General features: G+C 34.3%; 1 protein-coding gene across 1 annotated transcript in view; it reads left to right on the top strand.

Annotated features, from left to right (window-relative positions):
* The window catches only part of LOC131544248 (phospholipid-transporting ATPase ABCA1), a 188,333-nt gene that overhangs the window by 142,661 nt on the left and 18,667 nt on the right, over nt 1-27,005 (top strand). Inside the window, 10 exon segments of the mRNA XM_058782324.1 lie at nt 6,607-6,784; nt 7,265-7,380; nt 7,451-7,595; nt 14,332-14,455; nt 14,526-14,655; nt 16,427-16,547; nt 19,047-19,109; nt 19,405-19,511; nt 22,517-22,658; nt 23,446-23,580. Of these exon segments, the coding sequence (XP_058638307.1) occupies nt 6,607-6,784; nt 7,265-7,380; nt 7,451-7,595; nt 14,332-14,455; nt 14,526-14,655; nt 16,427-16,547; nt 19,047-19,109; nt 19,405-19,511; nt 22,517-22,658; nt 23,446-23,580 (1,261 nt within the window).

Raw genomic sequence — 27,005 nt, 5'->3', positions numbered from 1 at the left:
GACATCCCATAGGCGTAATGGTTTTTATACTGTACAACATGTATGTGCTATTGTCCTACACCAACCCTACACCTAAACCTACCCCTTACAGGAAAAGTCACCTTCTGCTTGTAATACCTGTCATACCTTTGTCATTATAAAAATGTATGTCCTCATTTGTCACAAAAACGTATACACACACACGCGCGCACACACACACATACACACATTATGACATGCTCAAGAGCACATGTCTAGAGCACTGACATCATAATACACATACAGTATACACATTAATATACATGTATTTTCATTACATCGAATACCTAGTTTAACATTTTCTGTTACATAGTGATGCTTTGGGTCAAAATTGTACACAGAAGTGAGGTAACTATGACAAAACCTCTATTTAGAGACATACACTCATGAAAAAGAACGCGGCAGCAAGATTAATTTTTAATGAGCCGAAAAAAATGCACGTTACACCTCTGTTCATCAATTTGCACTGGCTACCAATAGCTGCTCGCATAAAATTCAAGGCATTAATGTTTGCCTACAAAACCAGCACTGGCTCTGCACCCCTTTACCTAAATTCATTACTTCAGACCTGTGTGCCTCTAGAAGCTTGCGTTCTGCAAGTGAACATCACTTTATTGTGCCATCCCAAAGAGACACAAAATTACTTTCACGGACTTTTAAGTTAATGTTCCTCCTGGTGGAATGATCTGCCCAACTCAATCTGAGCAGCTGAGTCCTTAGCCATCTTCACGAATCAGCTAAAAACACATCTCTTCCATCTTTACTTAACCCTGTAACTCTAACACTCTCAATTCTAATTCTGTGTTATCTATTTGTTTTCTTTTTTTTTATAACTGCTTGTTTTCTTTATAAAACAACAACAAAAATACCTCTTTTTCTGTTCTGTCTTTTCTTTTTATCTATTATATAATTCCATTCATCAAATAATCATGAAAAAGCAGCACAACTGATTTTAGCATCAAATATGATAACAAATGTGATTATATGATAATCACAATAATTTTCTTGAGCAGCAAATATTAGAGTGATTCTGAAGGATCATGTGACACTGAAGACTGGAGAAATGATGCTGAAAATTCTGCTTTGATCACAGCAATGAATTACATTTTAACAGATATTCACATAGAAAAGGGTCATTTTAAATAATATTTCATGATTTTTATTGTATTTTGGATCAAATAAATGCAGCCTTGGTGAGCAGAAGAGACTTCTTTTAAAAATATTCAAAAGTCTTGTAGTTTTTGTGTTTGTCTCACTTTGATTAATACAGTTCCCTTACAAAACGGAGATGTGTTCACTGTGTGTGTGTGTTCATGCACAATTAAACCCAGCTTGTGAAGGTGTGTTGATCACACAGTATTTGCTGTGAAGATGAATGGTTTGACAGGAGAGAAGTGAGGGGTCAGAAATGATCGTCTGCTGTAAATGAGCATCCAGGTTAAACGAGCGTCACCCGGCCTGTAACGGGGGCGTCACTTCCCTCTAATCAAGAATAATACAGTCCTGAAACTCAGTCACCTTCACTGCGTGAGAGGCCATGTGATCAGCGTCAGATCTCTGGGGGAGAATGAAACGTGCCCAGTTTTCCCAGAATAATGTGCATGAGCTGGATTTTGTAGAGAGTTTTTAGTTTTATTCTAAGTAAAGTGTGACCTACTGAAGAGCCGTTTCTCAGAAACCCAGATAGGCATCTCTGTTTAAAAGTGATGTTACTAGACCAGCTTCTGCAGGTGTGTGTGTTTTTTTTTTTTCTCTCTCTTTCTTTTTTTGGCTTTTAATCATGATTTCTCAGAATATTGTGTTTTGTTATTTTCCCAGAAATGTAAGATGGTAACCAACAGATTTGGAGTCTAGATCTCAGGGACTCTGTATGCTGTAACTACTGCTCCGAGAATCAGACACATCTTTATAAAATAATAATTGCATTAATACTAAATACTAAATACTAAACTAAATATCCTAGATTTTATTAAGAGTTTTAATTAGCGTTTTATTAATGTCAGACCTATGGACCTGTTTTGTTGTGTTTTCTCCCTCATGCGCCCATATTTGGTCGTTCCTGTTCCTGTTCTCGTCTAGTCATCATTAGTTAACCTCCATTCACCTGTGTCTTGTTAATTATCTTAATTTACTCCAGTATTTAAAGTGTAGTCTGTCCTGTCTTCCCTTGTCGGGTGTTGTGAATGTTCCCTACGTGTGTGACCAGCCTGCCTGTTGTGAATTACTCTTCTGTGGAATATTCAAGTTTTACTGGAAATTCTTCATTGTCATCTTTGTGCGTTTAATCTCACTGTAGCGCAGAGGTGTAAAGAGTACCTGAAAACCATAGTTGAGTAAAAGTACAGATACCTTACAGTGAAAATTACTCCACTACAAGTTACAAGTCACCAATTCCAAAACAACTTGAGTAAAAGTATTAGAGTATCTGATTTTAACAGTACTTAAGTATTTTACTTATACTAAATATAGGCTCAAAGATGTGCAAGTCAAAGAGACTGTAAAACAGTCTCTTTGACTCTAACATTGTGGAGAAGCTGGGGAAAACAGGCAGAGGCAAGGATCTGTGTGCAGATATTTCATGGAAAAGCTAGAACAAAGAATAAGCCAAAAACCACAGGGAACAAAGAACAGAATGACAGGCAAACAGACAACCATTACATTCAACAACTCACAAAGAACTAAAGAAACACTAGGGCTGTATATACACCATGGGAGACAGGAAGTGACATAAAAGTTCAAGACAAGGCACAGAAAACACAACAAAAACAAGAAAGAGCTGATTTGTGAGGAGAGCCATCACGCTTATTTTCTAAAACCAAAATAAAACTGAACACCTCAAAATTGCAAAAACAATATCATTCAAAAAGGTCTCTTCAGTATAACGGATAAATCAAATAATGTTAAGTAAAATTAAAAAGTCAAAGTCTTCTTGCACTGGACGTGCTGGTTTCGGCCTCATTGTCAGCTGCAGTCGTGTCCTCATCTCATATATAAAACACCTGTGATTCACAACTACTGGCTAAGAAACTCACATTCACGAAAAGTAACCTTGTTGACAAGTTTGAGTGAGTAAGAGCAAAATGCACAAGATATAGTACTTTCAGTGCCCTGTAGTTGGTGATATAACATATTTTGTAGCAGAAATAAACTGCTGCAGAAAAGCTAGGTGCCATGCAAAATGTAATGTGTAACTGCAACACTCATTTCAAATGTAGTGGAGTAAAGAGTACAGATACTCATTCAAAAATGTAGTGAAGTAGAGAGTAAAAGTTGTTAATGTCTTTGATACTCAGTAAAACTACAAAGTACCCGAAAAGATACTTACGTACAGTAATTAGTTACATTTACTCAAGTACTTTACACCTCTGCCGTAGCGTGACAATTAATCATTTTAATTTTTAGTAATTTTGTTTGTCCTTTTTTTTTTTTTTCAATTTTGTGCTTTGTTTAGTTAGTTAGTTATTATTTATTTATTTATTTATTTATTTATTTATTTATTTATTTATTTATTTATTTATTTATTTATTTATTATTTGTAGTTTTTATTATTATTTTACTATTTAAGTTAAATTTTTATCTCTAAAAATTCTAAAAACTAAAAAGGTTTTACCTCAGTTTTGATTTATTTTCAGTTATTAATTTTAATGCTTTAACTTAAACTAATTTCAGTAACGTGCCAAGGTTGTTTAGGTCAAGTTTTTCATTATTTTTATTTTTTATTTTTTTTATTCTATTTCACAAATATGTTTTTAATAGTATTAGTGAATTATAGTAACCCTGATTATAATGAATATTATTTTCTTAGCTGAAGCTTTAAAGGTGCCATAGAATGGAAAACTGTATTTACCTTGGCATAGTTGAATAATAAGAGTTCTGTACATGGAAATGACATACCGTGAGCCTCAAACACCATTGTTTCCTCCTTATGTAAATCTCGTGCGTGCAAAAGACCACTGAAAAAGAGGCGAATCCCAACATAACACTGACTGTGACATTACAGTTGGGATCATTAATGTTTACGCCCCAACATTTGCATATACCCGCCCATGTTCTAGGCCAGACGGACCTGCACAGTCAAATCATCAATGCAGTGTTTCCAGATATTGCTCTGCAAAACAAACAAAAAACTATAAATTAATAAATATAAACCAAAATTATTTCAAATCTTGAGCAATTAAGATAAGTTAAAGATATCGCTGACCCTAAACTGCAACGTCCTACTTTATTAACTTTCTAAAGTGACAAAAAAGTGGAAAAGACAAGTCCAAAAACGCTTATAACAGCTGGATCTGGCAACACAGAGGCTGGGTCCGTACCGTCACTCACAACTCTCTCTCAAGCCTCGTTCACTCCACCAGCATCTCGCAGCGATCATGTTCACACCACGGTACACTAAACATTCTTGCAAAATCTCTCAAAATCTGTATCTTCGTCTCATACAGGTTCAAACATATAAGGTTGGATGCCTAATATCTCCATCGTTCACGCCGGACAGTAGAGATCTGTTTGCTGTGTGAGCTACTGAAATGAGCCTCGCTGTGAAACACCAATCAGAGCAGAGCTCAACATTATTATTCATGACCCTTCCAAATAAGGTAATAACAAACCATTTAAGTCTAGGGACAAATCCTAGGGCCGTAAATGGACATGTAAAGCCATTTCTGGAGAATTGTTGCCCTTACCTAAGACACATACCTTCTATGTAGATATCAGAGAACAATTTTAAATAGTGTATCAATACATTCTATGGCACCTTTAAGAAAATATACAGATAATGCACTTTAATATACTATACATTTTGGGGTCCTGATCCCCATGGCTGGGTTTATTTTGCAATAATTATCAGCTGACTGTATAATTTTCACATAATTTTACGTTGTTATAGTATGTTTCACCTAAGGCTGCAACTTACAACTATTTTGATCAATGATAAATCTGCTGATGATCAATTTGATTAATCAGATTTTCCACAATATGTTTTAAAATCAAATAGGTTTCCACAAAAGACATTTAAAAAAAAAGCATCAGAACCAATTTGGTGCCAAACTAAAACATTTCAACTGGTAAGAGAAAGAATGAACAATAATTTATACATGGAATGCAATATTTCTTCACATGAAAATGTGCTGAACCAACACATCAAGTCAGTTAACCAAACGTTAAATGTGATTTGATTGTTACATGTGCTTCTCTGTCTGCAACACATGCATTTAAATGAGATATTTTGCACACATCCAAAAAATAAATTTTAATATAATATATAAATCGTGTAATAAATATATGTAAATATTTATACTGTATATATAAAGGTAAAGGCAATTATGTAACATTATTTACTTATATAAAGAGCCATTCATATGTTTTTAATCGACTTTATGGCAAAACAAGCTTACAGTCTCAAAGTCTTGACTCTGAGATCATCTGAATGACATTTCAGTGGTGATATAATACTGCAAAAGTGTGTATTAGTTTTGGTACATAAAGAAGGAAAGGCTGTGTAATTATGTGCCATAAAATGCTTTGTCAACGTTTGTATTGTGTACTGGACCCACAAACGGGTAACTGCAGCCCTGGAGAACACTGTTTATTTGCATGCATAATCTATTTTGTTTTGTGCTCAAAAAAGTAACTGTATTTTGGAATAATAATAATTATTATTATTATTATTGTTTTATGACAAAACAAGCACAAAGGGCCAGTTCTACTAATAGCTTGCGCTAGTGCAAACCGTCTTTTGGCGTTAAAATAGTACTGTCAGGTTTTACTAAAGACGCACAGTAACGAATTAGCGCTGAAAAGGCGTGGACACAGTTATTTTTGCGCCCTGACCTTATTGAATATGCATTTGTAGGAGTTTCCCTATCAGATGCAAAATTTAAGGGAGGAGAGTATTCAAATTAATCATGTAATGCGTTTTACTAATGTTTGCACTCGTCAAATTACTGGTATTTAATTTAACCCCGTGGCCCGGCCCTCCGAGATGTGACATCACACTGCGGTGAGTGTCAAAACAGCAGGCCTAGTGAGACTGTCACAGATTCGTGGTTGTAGTCAAGCAGACGACAATAGAGTAAATGTAAATAGTCTTTAATTCTAACTTCAAAACAAAGGACACGAGAATTCCTCAGCATCAACACACATACTATAACATCAATCCAGGACAAAGGGTGAACAGAAACTGATGGCTTATAAAGACAGGCAAACAAAAGGAGCAAAGGAGATAATTAATCAACACAGGTGAAACAGAACAAATGATGATTAACTAATAATTAGAACAGGAACTAAACCAAATAAGGAAAAACAGGAACTAAACGGGAACATACATGTGACAGAGACTGACTTGGTTTAAAGGGGATATAAAAATGAGGAGTGGGTGGATTTTTATTATTGTAGGGTGGTTGTGTTCACGCACTGCCAACACACATTTATGTCCAAACACCATGTAAAAGTGGATTTTGCATAATAGGTGCCCTTTAAAATATACAGTAGTCCTAACACTGAGATGATCTGAATGACATTTCAGCAGAAACTGTAGAATATACTTGAGTGCGTAAATTCACCAAATAATCTTATTTTCGTCTCTTGCAGGGCAACGACTTCTACGGATGTGGTGGTGTCGATCTGCGTGATCTTCGCCATGTCCTTCATCCCGGCCAGCTTCGTCCTCTTCCTCATCCAGGAGCGCGTCAGTAAATCCAAACACCTGCAGTTCGTGAGCGGCGTCAACCCCACCGTCTACTGGCTGGCCAACTTCGCCTGGGACATGGTACACCAGAAACCCTTCCGCTCTGGAAGACAGATGGGACGGGGACAGGCGCGCGAGAGCTAAAAAGAGGAGCTGAGATAGCTAATTAAAACTCTATTAAAACTCTATCTATTTCCCGCTGAATCCTGTTCACCGCCTCCATTGGTCTAGACAGTGAGACTCTCTTGTCATGAGCTACAGTCTCAGCGGAGAGAGATGATTTCACCTTCCCTAATAAATTGCTAATAAATCAATTAGTGTCAAGGGAGATAAAAAGAGGATTCACAACATATACAGCGCCAAAAAAAAAAAAAAAAAAAGGTTTTTTTTAAACAGAAAAAACTAGAACACATATCAGCCTTAGCGATTTCAGTTTTATTTTGATGAATCGTCCCGCTCTACACAGAAGTGTGTTGTGATAGTAGTCAGATTAATAAATATTATAGCAGAAGCAGTTTAAATACGAAGTTTGATTGTGTTGTGTTTTATGATGTGTTTCAGTGTAATTATATCGTGCCGTGTATCATCGTCATCATCATCTTCCTGTGTTTCCAACAAAAATCATACGTCTCTCCACCAAACCTGCCTGCCCTCATACTGCTGCTGTTGCTCTACGGGTGAGTGTGTGTGTGTGTGTGTGTGTGGTTTAATTTCATCTAGAGGTTGCTGAGTTTGTGTGTGTTTCAGGTGGTCCATCACTCCGATGATGTATCCCGCCTCCTTCCTGTTCAGCGTTCCCAGCACAGCGTATGTGGTTCTGACCTGCATCAACCTCTTCATCGGCATCAATGGCAGCGTGGCCACGTTTGTCATGGAGCTCTTCGACGACCCGGTGAGAGACACACACACACACACACATACACTTACTGAAAGCCTGCAGTGGAGAACATTCTGTCAAATAAGGAACTTCTTTTTTCAATTTATTTCCTTTATTTACTGACAATCTGTGAAACCTAGTAGGCTTATTTAAGGTGTGCCAATGGAAAGTGTTCTTTGAGCCCATCCTGAGGCTAAAGACACGTTCACACCAACTACATTAGCATCCGCACCTATAAAGATAACTAAATTAGTGTCCACACCAACAGAAAATAATGTTCTGTTTAGTTAGGGCTGTACAAAAATTGTGATTTTCCTCATCCAAAAATAATCAATCAATCAATCAATCGATCAATCTCAATTTTTATAGAGATTCAGGTTTATTTGTTTGTTTTTGTAAGTCTGCACAATTTGGCCCAAAATGTTACATTTTACAATAATAAATAATAAGCCATGATAATAATAATAATAATGTTAATAATAACAATAATAATAATAATTATATTATTATTATGGTTATTGTTATTATTACATTTAACTATAAAGATTACAGAATTATATGTATTAGTGCTGTCAATCGATTAAAAAATGTAATCGCGTTAATCACAGTCGTGGACTGTGATTAATCATGATTAATCGCAAATTTAAAATACTAGGATTTACCTGTAAATGTGTTGAAAAAGAAACGCATGACAAACTAGTTTAAGGAAACAGAACCGTTCACACTTCGGCCAGCTATGAGACATAATCCTTATTATTATTTTATCATTATTATTTTGTTTTTATTTAGCCATTATCAGCCTTTATACTGGCAATAAAACGCTTACCAAGCCACATCGCTTCAATCCCAGTATACATTTACCCAACTATTATCAGTATTTCTAAATAAATACAACAAAACATTTCTTGCGACCTTACGTGAAGTATTATGACAAAATGCATTATGAAGAAGAATTGGACCTGTTCTGCAGGTACATTAGAGCTAACATTAGCATCATGCTACATAAGACAATTTATGAGATTAATAGTACACTTTTACTCAGAACTCACTTCAAACCACCATCGAGTGTTTGTAATAATTTCCTTTTACGATCACATGTGGAATTTGGTCGTTTACTTTTGTTAAAATATGCTATTTATAGCCTTTTATATCGCTGCACAAATTAGCATTTCAGATGTTCACATTCACCTCAAGAAAATCACATACAGTCCATATCTATCGTAATCGTGTGTTTATTATCTAATATAATCTATAGTGGCTGTTGTCATGTTTATTTCTGCTGTGTAAAAGCCTTAACATGTGCTCTGGGAAAACTCACGTTGTTTGATGTTACAACCGCCTCTCCATTCTTAAGTTGCCAGGGATACATTCCAAGTATAATACACATTAGTAAAAGGATCTATTTTAATTTTTATTTGTCAATACACTTTGAACGGCCGCGGTACATTATAAAAGTAGCCCCAAAAATTGCAACCCAGGGCTCTGTAATTTTTCCCGTGACTGTATTTTCAAAATAGCCCACTTGTGCCATTACCCTGGCAACACTGGTTCGCTGTACCCTAGTCACACAATGATAACCTTTCACTTTGAAAAGACACGATAGCTGAGAGGAGTTTCGTCAAAGCTGACTAAAAGTGATCGAGGATGGATAATTTCAACAAACTTAATGAACCTGTGATATCTTTTTCAGGGCAAAAAAGGAAAATAAAAGCTGAAACATTGTCATGGAACCTTGCAAAAGCTGCGCGTATTGCGTGTAATCACATCCATACAGTCTATGATCACAACAACAACAACAACGTTTGTCAGGCATCTACATTGTCATCTGAGGAGATTACAAAGATTAAAGAAGTGTTTTTTTTTGTTGTTTTTAACTCTAAAACATGAAATGTGGAGTTATCTGCTTTTGCCAAAAAAAAAAAAAAAATACTGTTGGAGTTATTTGCTTTTGCAATAAAACAAAATTTGAATATGTAAAAAAAAATACTTTCAATTAACTTTAAACAAATACAGGTAATTTACAAAATTTATTTATTATTACTTAATCAAAACAACCCAACTGCAGTTTGATTGATATTACTTGGAATGCGCAATAAAAAAAAAAATAAATAAAAAACGCGATTTCTGAAAATAAAAATGGAGTAATTGTTTTTTGCAAATGAACTCTTCATAGCCTATATACTGTATAAACTGCACTGTTTGGCCCAAAACTTAAACTGTACAATAATAATAATATAAACTTTTCACTAATAAATCCCTGATAAAAAGTGGTTTCAGATGAACCAGTTTAACACAGCATTTGCAAAAAGACAAAAGAGTATCTGAATGCTGTCTAAAGAAGTTGATGGTTTCAGTCAGTTTTGATTGGTTTAGCTGTTCCTCAGCTGAAAAGCGCCAACAAAAAAAATGTCTAGAACCATTTAACTAGACCAGCAAAACAAGTAAGACTATCAAACCAGTTGAGATTAGTTTAAGCTGATTTCTTCAAAAACATTTGTAAATGTTTACTTGGACTTCCAATTTAGAAGTCAGTTTTAAAGTTGTATTCTTCTGTACTTTTCAGAATCAAAAGTTGGAAAACAGACTTTCTGAGTTATTCAGGATGTCTGGCAAAGTTTAGCAAGACAGCTAAAATCATCAACAGCACCTTTAAATAGACAGAGACAGGGAAATTATGGTTTAGAGTTTGTACCCACAATCCTCTCTGCCCTTAGCTGATGTTTTATTTCTAATAAAGTTTCACGGCTGAAGCTGGTTTGACATTATTGACAGGCAGTCTGTTCAAACTTTCAGAAGTCTGTCTCGCGGCGCCGTTTGCATGTGATAAATACATGAGGACTGTCAGAACGCTGCTGTAGATCTGCCATCTTCAGTAATGCAAGCCTCTTTAACATTTAGTCCCGCCCTGACAGCGTTCAGCCAATCACAGCGGCCGGCTCTCCGTCCTCATCCAATCACTGCCAGTCTCTCATCTGTCCATGAAAGTTAGTTTAAAGTTAAGCTACAGTCAAATTTACCAAGGCTGTTAGTTTGATTTTGCAAAACAGATCAGCGTAAGTTGAATGATTGCTTTAGTTCAGTTAATATTGAACTTTTAAAGTGCAAATAAACATACTTAAAAATAAACAAACTTAATAATACTTTGACAAGTAGTTATGAAAATAATAGTGCAACCATTTAAAGGGATCATATTATGCTTTTTCACTTTTTGAATTTTAGTCAGTGTGTAGTGTGTATGTTTGGGCATAAAAAGATCTACAAAGTTACAAATCTCAAAATCCACTCCAAAGGGAGATATTTATTTATTTTTTTTAATTTTTTAAATCCCTTTTCAAGAACGGCTTGTTTGGACTACAAAGTTGTTTTCCTGTATTTGTGATATCACAAAGCCGGCCCATTAGTAGAATATCATTAAAATAAACCCCGCCTACAGAAATTCGAATGGTTGGCAGGTGGGGAGAACACTTGGTTGATTTTATATCACTGTATTTCTGAAGGAAACCCACTGTCTTCAGAAAATTTTGGATGTCATTTTCATTTGTGACCCTGGAACACAAATTGAGATTTATACATCATCTGAAAGCTGAATAAATAAGCTTTTCATTGATGTATGGTTTGTTAGGATCGGACAATATTTGGCCAAAATACAACTATTTGAAAATCTGGAATCTGAGGGTGCAAAAAAATCTAAATATTGATAAAATCACCTTTTAAGTTGTCCAAATGAAGTTTTTAGCAATGCATATTACTAATCAAACATTTAGTTTTAATATATTTATGGTAAGAAATTTACAAAATATCTTCATGGAACATGATCTTTACTTAATATCCTAATGATTTTTGGCATAAAAGAAAAATCGATAATTTTGACCCATACAATGTAGTTTTGGCTATTGCTACAGATATACCCCAGCGATTTAAGAGTGGTTTTGTGGTCCAGGGTCACATTTCATCTTGCATGTAATGTCTGATCAAGCAGCGTTTGTGAGCGGAGCTCTGTTTTGTGTACAGCGTTACCGGGGAAACCTCGATCTCTACTTCAAAAGCACCCCTCTGGCACATAATTAATTTGCATTTTATATGTCGCCACAAAAAGTGTAACTCTGTGGGACTATGGTATAAATAAATTCAACTGTATAACAGTTTCACTGCAATTCATGTTATAATGTTAGAATTAAAGAACAATAAACATAATACATATTATCGTTGCACTTATCTGTACATATGGCAATATTGATGAACTTGCTGCTTTGGCAAGGGGCGGGGCAGTACTGAAACACTGTCTAAGCTGTTCGCCAATCACAACTAATCAAGAACTAATCAAGCCGTTTGTGCCAGGCTGGGGAGAGAGGTATTGTAATAATGTAAATTATGTGAAAAATAATACGATTTTCGGAACCACCAAGCATGAGAGCATGTTCTAGTACACCCCCAAAACAAAATCAAGACTTTGTAAAAGAGCATAATAGGACCCCTTTAAAATGAAACCTTAAGTCAACAATATTACTTAATGTTTAGTCCAGTATTTAATAAAGTATTTCATGTATTTAATGTAACCCTGGACCACAAAACCAGTCATAAGTGTCTTTTTTATTTTTTATTGATTAATGCATCATCTGAAATCGGAATAAATAAGCTTTCCATTGATGTATGGGTTGTTAGGATCGGACAATATTTGGTCGAGATACAACTATTTGAAAATCTGTAATCTGAGGGTGCAAAAAAATCAAAGTATTGAGAAAATCGCCTTTAAAGTTGTCCAAATTAAGTTCTTAGCAATGCATATTACTAATCAAAAATTAAGTTTTGATATATTTACCATAGGAAATTTACAAAATTTCTTCACGGAACATGATTTTGACTGGCATAAAATAATTTTTTATAATTTTGACCCATACAATGTATTGTTGGCTATTGCTACAAATATACCTGTGCTACTTGTGACTGCTTTTGTGCTCAAATATGTTATGCCATGAACTAGCGAATCCAGTGACTAGATGCTGCAGTTTGTTCATGAATGAGATTTCTTGTTCAGCCACTAAGCACTGAGCTCAACTGAATGAAGCTCTTCTGATGTGTTTCTAAAGCTGAACTGTAAGTGTGTTTGTGTGTATAATGGTGGATGTGTGTCTCAGAGAATATGGGTCAGTGTGAATCCTGTGAGATTCTCTGTCTCTGGTGTGTGTGGTGATGTATGAGTATGAGCGTGAGGTTTGTACAGTGGTTGGCAACAAAACTTTCCCATGATTGCTTCAGTGTATTTGAAGAATCACACACCGCTGGAGACGAATAGACTGCCATCAAAATGGTGTTTTATCGACTTTACATTTCAGACTGAGATCGTATATAGAGTGAGGATACGGTTCCACACTGAAAAAAAAGAGGTTTTTACTAACCTACACATCATTTAAAACCCATATGCTTTTATATTTCCTGTGGAACACAAAAGGAGAAGTTTAGCAGAATGTTCATGTTGCTCTTTTCCGTTCATTGAAAAAAAGCTAAAATAAAATAAAATAAAATAAAATATAAGATAAAAAACAAACAAAACTTAAAGGTGCTGTATGTAGGATTGACACCTAGCGGTTGAACTAGGTATTGCAGTCCAAATTCAAAATATTGGAGAAGTTTTTTTTCACCAGGCCCCTCCTCCTCAGACTTGAGGCACATGCAGTTTGCCAGATTAACAACACCAACAGAAACGAAATTTGAATGATTGAATGAAATTAAATACGCTGTGTTTTCCACCAACTGGCAACCCGCGGTGCCGAAATACAATTGGGTAAACTGGCAGTGGGTGGGTTTCACAAACCATAACAAACACAGACATTCCTGAGAAATGTTGCCTGAAATAAACTAAAATTTGAATGAAATAGAAACTGAAATAAAATTAAGTTTAAGCTGAAGTATTACAATTATTATAACTTAAAAATAAATTCAAGCTAAATTAAAAGATTTAAATTCTACTACTACTAATAAAAAATACAAACTAAATAGATTTAGAATATATAGAATATATAGAAAATGAAGAAAAAAAACAACAACAAAAAAAAACTAAATGTAAAAATCAAAGCTAATTCAAAATATAGCGATACTATAAGAGTATATCATACTAAAGCAACACTGTGGAGTTTAAAGTGAATAGTCACTATCAAGCTCAAAAGATGAGAAGATCACTATAAAACAAGGTTTCTGTGGGTCTTAAAAAGGTCTTATATTCTTAATTCACTCTTCAACAAATTAAGGTCTTAAAAAACTGCCTTAAATTAGAGCAGTAAATCTTAAATTCATAGTAATGGCATTAAATGTTGTATGCACTGCTAATTTTTTTTTTTTTTCCTCAGTATTGTGTAATGTTTTCCAATACAAATATCTAAACATCCTTAAATGAAGAAACATTTACTTGAGATGCAAAATGAAGATCTTGTTTTCTGAGAAATTGAACAAAAGCATGCACATTTGTGCATGAGCAAACAAGAGCAAATATGTCAATGGGGGATGTGTAGAAGTGTTGCCAATAAAATACATTTAAGAGAACATATTGATGTATTGTGTTACCTTCAATTTATTCCTTACAATTTCTTTACTTGGTCTTTAAAAAATTTACGTCTGTAAAACCTCAGAAACCTCTAATAAAAGAATCCATGACACAATCAGTGAAGCAACATGCATTTAAATGCATCATTTTTGAAGAATCCAGTGTTTCCAATCTAACACTGCCTTTGTCTGTCCCGTCTGTGTTTCTCTCCAGAATATAACCCGTATCAATGACATAGTCAAACAGGCTCTGCTGGTGTTCCCTCATTTCTGTTTGGGAAGAGGGCTGATGGACATGGCCAAAAACCAGGCGATGGCCACTCTCTACCAAAACCTTGGTAAGACGTTCACACTCTGGGAAAGATCCTGAGATCAGAGATGAAAGCTGATGTGTATCTGTCTCTTCAGGTGAAGACCGCTTCGAAAATCCTCTAAGCTGGAACATGGTGGGCAAGAATCTGTTTGCCATGGCTATTCAGGGGGCCGTCATGTTTGGCCTGACGCTGCTCATCCAGTACAAGTTCTTCTGCAAACCCATGTAAGAAACGCACACCTAATAGAGATGAAAAATGAAAATGAAAATTTGTTTGCTCATCTTCAGGCCATCCAAGATGTAGGTGACTTTTTTTCTTCAGCAGAACAGTAAAGAAGATTTTTAGCTGAAACTGTGGTCATTGGTGATTCATAAAATGTGAGTCAATGGCTGCCTTCACTTTGAGAGTCAAAAAAGCATCTGGCAACACAAAATTAATACCTGTGGCTCCTGACGATATACTGAGGTCTTATGAAGCGAAAGGATCAGTCTGTGCAAGAAACTGAACATTATTTACAACATTATTACTAGAGATGCACCGATCGACCGGTTTCCGAGCTGGTCTGTTTTGACGTCACGCTTATGGTGACTGATAATGAATTCATGTCGTGCCAGATGAGTGTGTGTGTGTGTGTGTGTGTGTGTGTGTGTGTGTGAGTGTGTGAGAGAGACTCGTGCAGAAATCAAAACAAATCCACATTTTTGAACGAATCAAGTGAGTCAATTAATTAGTTACCCATTCATAAAGACAGTATTCACTTGCCTCATTGCTGAATGAATCAGCCGTTTGAACTAATCTGTTGAATCAATGACTCACTCATTCAAACAGTCGTTTGCCGCCACCTACTGGTTTGGTTTCATATTTAAAACTATCATTGCATTTTCCCAACATTTCTTATTTGTATGTTTAAAAATATTTAAAGCATTAATCTTATAAATTTCTTTATATATTCAAAATTTAGCAGTGTAAATGCATTTATGGCACCTCAGCTTCATCCAACAGTCTGTGTAAATACATCTAATGCCACTTCAGATGCAGCTTCTGTGTTTCCTGCAGTGGAAAGATGGAGTTTGTTGATACTGATTTCATTTGAATAGTAACAGCTCTACAGTTTCTTATTTGAATTATTATCTATAATCCAGAGACTCAGGCAATGTATCATTCTTTTGAACCAGTTTTTTTTAGTGAACTAGATAAACCAGTTCACCAAATCGGACTGAAGCGTCTCAAACAGTTCACGACTCGGGCAACACAGATCTATAAGTTACTGAATCAAAACTCACTTTCAGATGGCTGACAGTCACTCCGACTCAAAATGAGCCAAAATAGCGGCATATCTGATCATATGTTGAATGAACTGATCCAGTACTTCAGCTCCTTCAACAGTCACTGAACTGAGGAAATAGTTCGACTTGCACCGAAGACCAATTTGGGTATTGGGTGCTTTAATAATATAATTGTGTGCACATTACTTTATTGTGATTAAACTGGTGAATCAGTTTTTTGAGCCAGTTCATGAAACAAACTGTCCAAAAGAACCAGTTCAAGGAAATTAATCATATTTCCCTGTTTGTCTAAGACTCTGGATTACAGGTAATAACGTTGTAAATAATGTTCAGTTTCTTGCACAGACTGATCGTTCGCTTCATAAAAACTCAATCTATTGTGAGCAGCCATGGGTATTCATTTTGTGTTGCCTGTATATGTTTTTTTGACTCTCAAAGTGATGGCAGCCATTGACTCGCATTTTATGAATCAGCAAAGAGCATGGTTTCAGCTAAAAATCTTCTTTACTGTTGGACTGAATAAAAAAATTCACCTGCTGTACATCTTGGATGGCCTGAGGATAAGTAAATGAACAGTAAATTGTAATTTTTGGGTTAACTATCCCTTCATAAAAACCTGTGAATGTAGCTCTATATTTGTTGTGCATCTTTACTGACTTTTACACATGATCGTGCCGTCTGCTATGTGGTGACATATCTTCACACACAGGTCGATAAAGTCACTACCAACATCTTCAGGTGAAGAGGATGAAGACGTGGCTCGAGAGCGTGAACGTGTGCAGAAGGACGGAGCTCAGAATGACCTGCTCCGAATCTGTGACCTCACTAAGGTACTTCCTGTTCCTGTCACTTCAAGTCGAATTTCTGACGTCCTACTGTGAAAAGTTTCATAAAGCGTGCATTTTTGAGGACTCATGGGCAGTTGTCAGCTGATCATGAGTGGATACCAGCTGGCCAATCAGATAAATGAGCTAGACTGGTTTAAAACATTTTAAGACCAGCAAACCTTTTTTTCGCAGCAGGGTTATTGAGAACAATGCTTTTTTTATTTAATAAACTAAGAAACACCTGATTTTTTTGCAATTACAAAATTCTGGTGACATTTGTAATCACCCTTGTGAAATAAGTGCACTTAATTGTGGTAAATGTGCACTTGTAGTGTACTTCAAATCTTACAAGTAAAAGGTATTTGCAGATAAAATATAGAATTAATGAAATAAAAGGCCGCTTAAGTGACTAAAAGAGAGACACTTTCATGACTGTTTCTGAACACACTTAAGCACATTTTTAAAAGTGACCTCTGTAATGTCAAATTAAAAGTTTAACTTTGAAGTTAATTTTAAATCATAATATTCTAATAACCTTTTGTCGTGTTTTAAAGAAGTGCACTTTGATGTGTTGACTAACATACTAAAGCACATGTAAAGTACTTGATTATCATTTTAATTGTGCAGTAGTGTTATTCGATATTACATTACAAGTTCATATATTTTAAATGTACTACATTACAATTTCATAATTGCAAATATATTTAAATACAGATATACTTAGGTCCTAATTATGTGGGTCAAACACACTCTAAAGTTCAGCATTTTATATCAATTTAAACTATACTACATTTTCATTTAATTGCAATAAGTATCTGAAAACATTACATTCAGTTCATACTTATAGGGTACAAGGGGGCTAAAGGCACACCTAAAGAAAAAATTTGCTTTTCACTGTGCCTAAAATGTATAATTGCATGTTAATATAAAAACAATATATATATATATTGTTTAATATATATATATATATATATATATATATATATATTAAAATACACAAACAAAATCATTTTAAAAAGTAAAAATTCTAAAAGCATTGAAGTAGATCCCATAATAACTGAATATAGATTTACAGTAGAAACAACTAACAAATTATATTTTATTAAATTATATGATTAATATCATGTTTTTAAATATGAAGGTTTCATTCTAAACATGGTGATTATCTCTAATATTGACACCCAACATAATATATGATATTCACCATCTGAATCTAACCATGTCATGTCAACAAATGGAAAAGTCAGCGATCTATTAATTATCATGTTAATCACGGTGCCTTCAGCCCCAACAGCAGGGGCGCTTTTTACCCCAAATACCATACTTTTACATATTCTTTCGTTATTTAAAAGCTGTTGCTTTAATTATATTAAACAAAACTGAAAATCATAAAGAAGACCTTTGTCTCAAAATATATGCATTAATTTTAGCGATTCTCATTTGCTACTTAAATCTACAACATAAAAAAAAACAAAAAAAAACATCAAATATTAGATCTAGTAAGCACAGAATCAACTTTGCGCTGCTGCCCGCGATCACATCAAAGATCAGACAAATATACACATGCACCTTGAAAAGCGGATGTTTTGGAAAGTGCTACGCCACATTTTTGTGCCATCTAGTGGTTTAAAGGAAAATAATATCAAAGGCGCCTTTAGCCCCGTTGAACCCTATATATTCTTTTAAAGTATATTGTTTCTGTGAGAAGAACTCTTTTAGAAGCACGCTAAAGCCCTTGTTTTTCACGAGGGCTGTTGTATGTTGATGTATATTCAGGACAGACGGTCGTAGTCCAGCTGTGTGAGCATACAGATGTTCACAGTAGTGTCTCAGTGATTAGGAGTGAGAGTTTAATTTGTGTGATCTGTAATCAGGCGTCTCTGAGCTCTGAGAGCAGCTGTCTGTGAATCATGTGCCGCTCTGAGAGCAGACAGGTGTCAGGAGACCCTCAAACATCTCCGACCGGATGAGTCCTCATGCACGTGTCATGCATGAGTCTTTTTGCTGTCAAATCTTTGGTGCTTTTTTTTTTTTTTTTTTTTTCAGGTAAACGTAAGAATAACTTTAAGAAGATTTCCAGATGAACACTTATTGGACTGAACCAGCTCGGCTTTACTTGATTCTTCATTAATCATTTTATAGAAAAATCAGTGCATCTCAAATCTGACCATCAGGATCTTTTGAGGAACATTTATTTCTTCATCTCTCAGTCATCATTGGATTGCATTGCATTATATGTTTGGATCATTTTAATCTCATCTTACTAAGACATACTGTATTATTGGAGATATAGAGTGACGACTGATATTTATATATATACTATGTGTGTGTATATATATATATATATATATATATATATATAATATATATATATATAATCTGCTGTACTGTGTACTGTTATAAAGAGCTCATTGATTTACATTACAAGCATCAGAATTCAATTTTTTTGGCATATACATATCAACATCTTATATGTATGTCTTTTTTTTTTTTTTTCTTCAGATGTACCGTGCGAAGAAGACTCCGGCCGTGGATAAAATCTGTGTGGGTGTTCCTGCTGCAGAGGTAAATCACATACACACATGAAATGAAAACTTATTTTTAGCACTAATAAGAAGAAAGTATCTCATTTTTAATAAGTGCACAAAGGTCTTTAAATAACTTCTGCCTTCATGGAATTACTTTCAGCAGACATATGCATATACAATTTGGCAACACAGACAGAAAATATTAATGAAATGATCTGTAACTAAGAATGTCTTTCCCCTGATACCACCAGCCATTATCTATCTTTATCAAGAAACTGTGTTATTTTCATGAGGTCTTTGTGAATAATAATGTGTGTGTTTGTGTTTTGCAGTGTTTCGGTTTGCTGGGAATCAATGGTGCCGGTAAAACTACGACTTTTAAAATGCTGACAGGCGATATCAGTCCGACGGCCGGAGACGCTTTCCTGAACGGATACAGGTGAGTCCCTCTGTCCATCACACCTGTCTGGAAAATAACAGCTCTTAAAAATGTTGATATTTCCACTTTTGTTCAGTGAAAGGAACGTCAACCCCAGGAGGTCAAGCTAAACATCGCAAACTAAACTAAATATAAATTTAACCCAAAAATAAAATAAAATAAATGAATAAATCATTAAAAAACACATCAGAGCGATACAATTTTCTATAAATCCTTCCTATAAATGAAATAAAAATCTAATAATTCTTACAATAAACTGGGGTAACAGGGTTGAATGGTTGAGTTAAATGCAGTCAACAGAACAATATTTGGAATGGAATTAAATTATTATAATATATTATATGTTGTAAATATATATTGCCACAATCTGATTTTAAGCAATGTTACATGTTTGTTTTATTTATTTATTTGTTTGTTTGTTTGTTTGTGTAATTCTACACAGTAACAGGGTTGAACAAAAATTATAATAGTTTTTAATGGTTATAATTTCAGTATTATTCATTCTTTCCATAAATTAAAGAATAAAATAATAATTTCCCCAAAATATATTCTTTGATTATTCATTTCTTACAGTAATCTTGGGTAACAGGGTTGAATGTTTGAGCTTGATGAATGCAGCCAACAAAACAATATTTGTAAGAACATAATGAAATTAATATAATATAAATGTAAATTATTATTGCAACAATGTAGAAGGAATCCAATTTTAAGCAACACTACTTTTTTGTTGTATTTATTTTCAGTAATTCCATGTGATAACAGGGTTGCACACAAAAGCAAATACACAATTTAAATTAATGCAACGAATTGAATATCTATTTAATAGATCATTTAAAAAAATCTCAATAATATACATATTTCCCATAAATTAAAGGAAAATATCTTTAATTTTCCAAAAATTAAGAACAATATTTATTGATCATTAATTTCTTACAATAAATTAGGCTAACAGGGTTGAATGGTTGAGCTGCATAATTAATACTGCTTTTAATTTAATTTTAATTTAATTTTGTTTGGTTTTATTTGTGTCTGCTCAAGAAGGTCAAGATCTCTGAAGCTTAAAGGGTGAAGACTTGTGATGAGTTTAAACTAGCCACTTCGATTAATTTTATGTTAGATAAGGTTAACTACCCTAACTCTTCTCAAGACAAAAAATGGGTTTGTGTCAGTAATGGCTCATTTTTGTTGAACGCCCGTCTGTGTGTTGATTGTTCAGTCAGTGAACAGAGATGAGAGAAGGAGAGCCGACATCGTCCTCCTGTGCATCTCTGTCTCTGACTGTCTGTCATTCATCTGTGAGACGAGCCGTTCATGTCCGAGGGGTGGGAAACACAGCTGTCAATCACTTCACAGATAGCGAAGTTTACTTTCCCAGTTTGACGCTGGTGCTGCTGTCCTGCGGCTCAGGCTGACAGAGACGAGATGCAGGACTTTATCTTTGTCTCTCGGTCTCTCACACATACTTTCACTTTGAAAGTTTTAAGTGACATGTAGAGTCTCAGGGGGTGGAGTTTGAGCTTTGATGTCAAAGAAGAGGAGGGGCTTAATATGCTAATTGTATTTGGCATTTAAAGGTGAATTGACATTTCACTAGTGGCATTGTATTTCTGGGTCCCACTTTATATTAGGTGGCCTTAACTACTATGTACTTACATTTAAATTAATCATTTGGTACAATGCACTTATTGTGTACATACATGTTTTTACATTGTACTTATATTTTTAAAAATACCTATATGTAATTACATCTGTAATTAATTCATGCAATTAAATTTATAATTACACTGTTGACCCATCCCTTACACCTTAACCCACCCTTAAACCTACCCATACTACCAAACCTGTCCCTAACCTTACCCGTATCCCACCTCAATAACAGCAAAAGTGTGACCCATTTCTGAAATAACTTATTTTATTTTAAGAGCATGGAGAACTTGTCTCCAGGGTTATTATAGTTAACTTAAACCATAACTTGGTAACACTTTACAATACGGTTCATTAGTTAACAGTAGTTAACTGTATCGGTTAACATGAACTATGCATGAACAATGCTTCTACAGCATTTATTGATCTTAGTTAATTTTAATTTCAGCATTTACTAATGCATTATTGAAATCAAAAGTTGTATTTGTTAACATTAGTTAATGCACTGTGAACTAACATGAACAAACAATGAATAACCGTATTTTCTTTAAAGGGATAGTTCACCCAAAAATGAAAATTCTGTCATCATTTACTCACCCTCAAGTAGTTCCACACCTGTATGAATGTCTTTGTTCTGCTGAACACAAAAGAAGATATTCTGAAGAATGTGGGAAACAGAGCATTTCTGGGGCACCATTGACTTCCATAGTATTTTTTTTTCCCTACTATGGAAGTCAATGGTGCCTCAAAACAGCCTGGTTACAAACTTTCTTCAAAGTATCTTCCTTTGTGTTCGGCAGAACAAAGAAATTCATACAGGTTTGGAATTACTTGAGGGTGTGTAAATGATGACAGAATTTTCATTTTTGGGTGAACTATCCCTTTAACTAACATTAACAAAGATTAATAAATAGGGTAATAAATGTATAATTCATTGTTAGTTCATGTTAGTTAATACATTAACTAATGTTAACAAATGACACATTGTAAAGTGTTACCATTTAATTTAATTTAATTTACAAAAAAACAAAAAAAAACTCAGTTCATTTTATAAGTTGCCAAAGTAACAGTTCTCATTTTCATTTTTCATTTAGTTTAACTTGATGTACTAAAACAAACTAAAACTGATATAACAAATGTATTTAAAAAACAAACTATTTAGGCATATTAAAAAAAAAAAAAAAACACACACTCATAACCAAATTGCTAAACATTTTACTAAATTTATAATTAAACAGAAAAATTAAAAAATAAAAACCAATGCAAAATAAATAAATAAATATTTAGGATTTGGGGGGATGATAAAACAGCACAGTTTGTTCCTGATGAGTCGCTGGTTTTGTCATGTTTTGATCTTTCAGCATCCGCAACGACATGCAGCTGGTGCAGCAGAATATGGGCTACTGTCCGCAGTTTGATGCGATCGATGACCTTCTGACGGGACGAGAACACCTGGAGTTCTACGCGCGACTCCGCGGGGTTCCCCAAAAAGAGGTTTCCATGGTAACACACCTTTAATCTTTCTATCTAAAACTTGCACTCTGTGTGTGTGTTTGTGTGTGAGAGTGTGTGCGTGCGGCGTGTGTGTGTGTGTGTGTGTGTGTGTGTGCGTGTGTGTTCTCACAAGTCTTTGATCCCATGCAGCTGGTTAGCTTGTGCAAAATTCCTCTAACACACACACACACACACACACACTAGGGTGGTTTTTCATTTTCAGTATACTAATACATTTTTTTTTAATATTTAATTATACGGTCCATATATAGTATGGTTCAGATGTTTGGGGTTGTTAAGATATTATAATGTTTTTAAAAGAAGTCTCTTTTGCTCGCCAAGGCTGAATTTATTTAATCAAAATACAGTAAAAGCAGTAAAATTGTGAAATATTATTACAATTTAAAATAGCTGTTTTCTATGTGAATATCTGTTAAAATGTAATTTATTTCTGTGATCAAAGCTGAATTTTCAGCATCATTACTCCAGTCTTCAGTGTCACATGATCCTTCAGAAATCATTCTAATATACTGATTTACTGCTCAAGAAACATTTCTGATTATTATCAATGTTGAAAACAGCTGTGCTGCACAATATTTATGAGGAATATAAAATGGAATAAAAAATACAAAATGTGGAAAACATTTTATTTTTCAAGATTCTTTGATGAATAAAAAGTTCAAAAGAACAGCATTTATTTGATATAGAAGTCTTTACTATCAGTTTTCATAATAATAATAACCCTGTGACACACACATCATGATATGCAGTGATATTCTCTCTCTCTCTCGGTCAGGTGGCTGAATGGGGCGTTCAGAAACTCGGTCTCGTCAAATACTCTGAGAAATCAGCAGGAACTTACAGTGGCGGCAACAAGCGCAAACTCTCCACCGCCATGGCTCTGATTGGCTGCCCTCCTCTCGTCTTCCTCGTAAGACACACACACACACACACACACACACCTGGCTCTCCCCGTTCACACAATCAACGCTGATTCATCTGAGCTGCACTGCGGCTTCAGTTTGTGTTCATTCACACGCATTCAAATCCAAACATCAGCTATGAGCTACAACACACACACACACACACACACACACACACTCGTGAGCTGAACACACATGTTCTTGTGTTAAAACCGTTTGTTTTTTATTGTGCATCGTTGTAAATGTATATGCATAGTGGGACACACAGATGACTGTGAAACGCTCAAATAGTGAATCAATCGATTTCAAAAGAGTGTGACATGAGTTTAGTGCTAATGATGCATTACTGTAATACTAGTCCTCTCAGACTATTGTCCACAACAATATTCAAAGGTCATATGATTTTGCCAGTCGTTTGTGATATATACATATATGCATATAAATATATACTGTATGTATATATGAATATATCTTTTCCTCACAATTTCTACCTCCAAAAATGTTTTAAAAAGACTGTTGCAGTCATGTGTAATTTACTAAATAATGATTTTTAAACTCATATATTTGTCTCACAATTGGATAATATTTTTTTTTAACAATTTCTACCTGATAAAATGATTAAGAGCTTAGAACCAATTGAAAAATATTTATTTATTATTTTATGTCATCGTGAGACCTCTTTGATCTAATATATTATGCATAAAGTTTCACAGCACTTATAAATATTAAGCAAACTAGTTTGTGTTTTCCAGTACCAGTTTTATCTATAATCAATATCTATTTTCTGTAATTAACATTCATCTAATTTTCCTCAAATTTTTCACTGAACGTTCACAGTGCATTCTGGGATTGCCTGTAAATCATTGAAGATGAATAAGCTCAGCTTTGAAGTGTTTTGTATTTTGAGCTCTAATGAACACGGCAAACTCTAGGAAACAGTTCAGCACTCTCTCTACAAACATGAACTTGACTTGATTTCTTCAACTTTTAAAGGCCTTCATCGGACAACTGGTCAAAAACATCATTTTAAAGAAATAAAGTCAGGTTTATGTTTGTAGTGTGTTGCACTTTTCTTCTAGAATTTGACATTTTGATTTGTTTTTTGGTTAAACCTCCTCTGGAGTATAGTGTGTTGAGCACCTGATTTTCATGTTTTGGTTTAATGTATAAATCCAGTGAAAAAATGTGCAAGAACCTGTCTGAAATCTGCTCGAACGTCTGACCAAAATCAGACGGGAGAATAAGTCAAATCCACACGTAATGTTTGTCGGAGGGATAATGATGTGAAGACAGCGAGGTGAGGTTTGTTTGAAAGTCAGAATCCCAATAAAAACTCAAATACAAACATACGAGTCCAGGCCAAGCGAAATAATTGACAAAAATCAATAAAACACAATCTGAATCTGACTCAGACACGTACAGATTCTGACCACAAACAGAGTAGATACACTACTGTTCAAAAGTTTGGTGTCAGTGAGATGTTATAATGTTTCTGAAGACTCTTCTGCTCACCGAGGCTGCACTTATTTGATTCAAAATTTGGAAAAAAATCTGTAATATTGTGAAATATTATTATAATTTCAAATAGCTGTTTTCTATGTGAATATCTGTTCAAATGTAATTTATTGCTGTGATCAAAGCTGAATTTTCAGCATCATTACTGCAGTCTTCAGTGTCACATGATACTTCAGAAATCATTCTAATATTTGCTGCTCAAGAAACATTTCTGATTATTATCAATGTTGAAAACAGCTGTGCTGCACAGTATTTTTGAGGAAACTGATACATTTTAAATTTCAGGATACTTTAATGAATAGAAAGTTCAAAAGAACAGCATTTATTTGAAATAGAAATCTTCTGACATTATTAATGTCTTTACTGACACTTTTAATCAATTTAATGCAGCCTTGATGAATAAAAGCATTCATTTTTCAAACAAAATAAAATAATACTGATACCGAACGTTTGAACAATAGTGTACAAGTATATACAATTTTGTTTAAAGTAAATATGAACAAGAAAGCTTTTCGGTTTAATTCACATTTATTATCTTACTCGTATAGTGCATAAATAATTGGCGTGAATGCTATGAAAACTTGTCAATGTCTGTAAAGTTTGAGTTAATGTGTCGCTCACTGCACGGCTCTATGTCCTGTTTCAGCTCGAATGCTATGAAGGCATAAAGCATAATAAATGGCACAGTAATAATTAGACGAGAGGCCTGTTTGACTCCCAGTGTCAGTCTTTTTATCTCTCCCACTCCAACATTAGTGTATATTCTTGTATTCTGCCATCAGCGAAGAATATAAATGGCTTCTCCTTTAGTGTCTCCTTCAGCTATTATTAGACACAAATTAAAGACATGGCATATAACAGCAATAATTAATTCACTTTAATGTGCTGATTATATAATCCACTAATGTGATGCACTGTAGAGCAAAAATATACATACACAGTAAATCACAGCTCAATTTCAAACATCTTGTTAACCAATAAATATAATAATATAAAATATAAGAGAGATAAGAGATTGTATGACTATATTTATTTTCAAAATAAATTAAAATGGAAAAATCTTGGTTAAAAAAAAAAACGCACACACATTAAAGAGATAAGTTGTATGACTTTGTATGATTTTCAGATGTATTATTTATTTATCTATTTATGCTCATTTACTCTTTTTTTTTCGTTTTTTTTCCAGTGGCCAGTAATTAAAACTTGTCATTACATCAACTAAATAAATTAATGAACAAACAAATACCTGTTTTTAAAGCAGTGCAGTACAGTAATAAAAGCTTGAGCCATTATTGAGAGGTGAAAATGTGATGCCATTTATGTACGTATCCGCTGAAGGTTGTGTTGATTGTTCGTTCGCACTGATTAATGTTTCTTCACACCCACAGAAATAATTATATGACTCTGGAGACTCAGACGCTTTACAGTTTGGCTGGTGTGAGCGCTAACAGTGCAAACACATCTAACAGCAGAATATAAATAAAGCAAACCTGCAGATTCAGACCGATTCTGAGCTCCAGACTGAAGTCTGCTGCTGCTCTGATCAGAAAATAAAAAACGCTGCGTCTGAGCTATTGCTCAGGTCATGATGGAAAGATCATATTGATGAGTTAAACACACATAAACATCAATTACAAGTTATGTGCATGTCAGTGATAAATCATGCCAGACACAATAGATGCAGTGTCTTTATTAATATTAAATTATTAGTATTTTTCATTTGCAATACAGTTATCTAAGTTGCATGTACAAAACACCATATTTTTGTTCAATTGCAATACATTATATTATGATTCGATTAACGGCACCTTAATAAATAAATAAAAAAGCCAAAACGCACCCAATTTGCATTCTTTATTCATTATTTTATATATAATATATTGTTGAATTTTGTGTCGAAAGTGTCACCATATCACAT

The sequence above is a fragment of the Onychostoma macrolepis genome, chromosome 07 (assembly GCF_012432095.1).
Source record: "Onychostoma macrolepis isolate SWU-2019 chromosome 07, ASM1243209v1, whole genome shotgun sequence".
Classification (NCBI taxonomy): Eukaryota; Metazoa; Chordata; class Actinopteri; order Cypriniformes; family Cyprinidae; genus Onychostoma; species Onychostoma macrolepis.
Note: the sequence above shows the minus strand (reverse complement) of the source record. Positions and strands in the feature narration are given on the sequence as shown.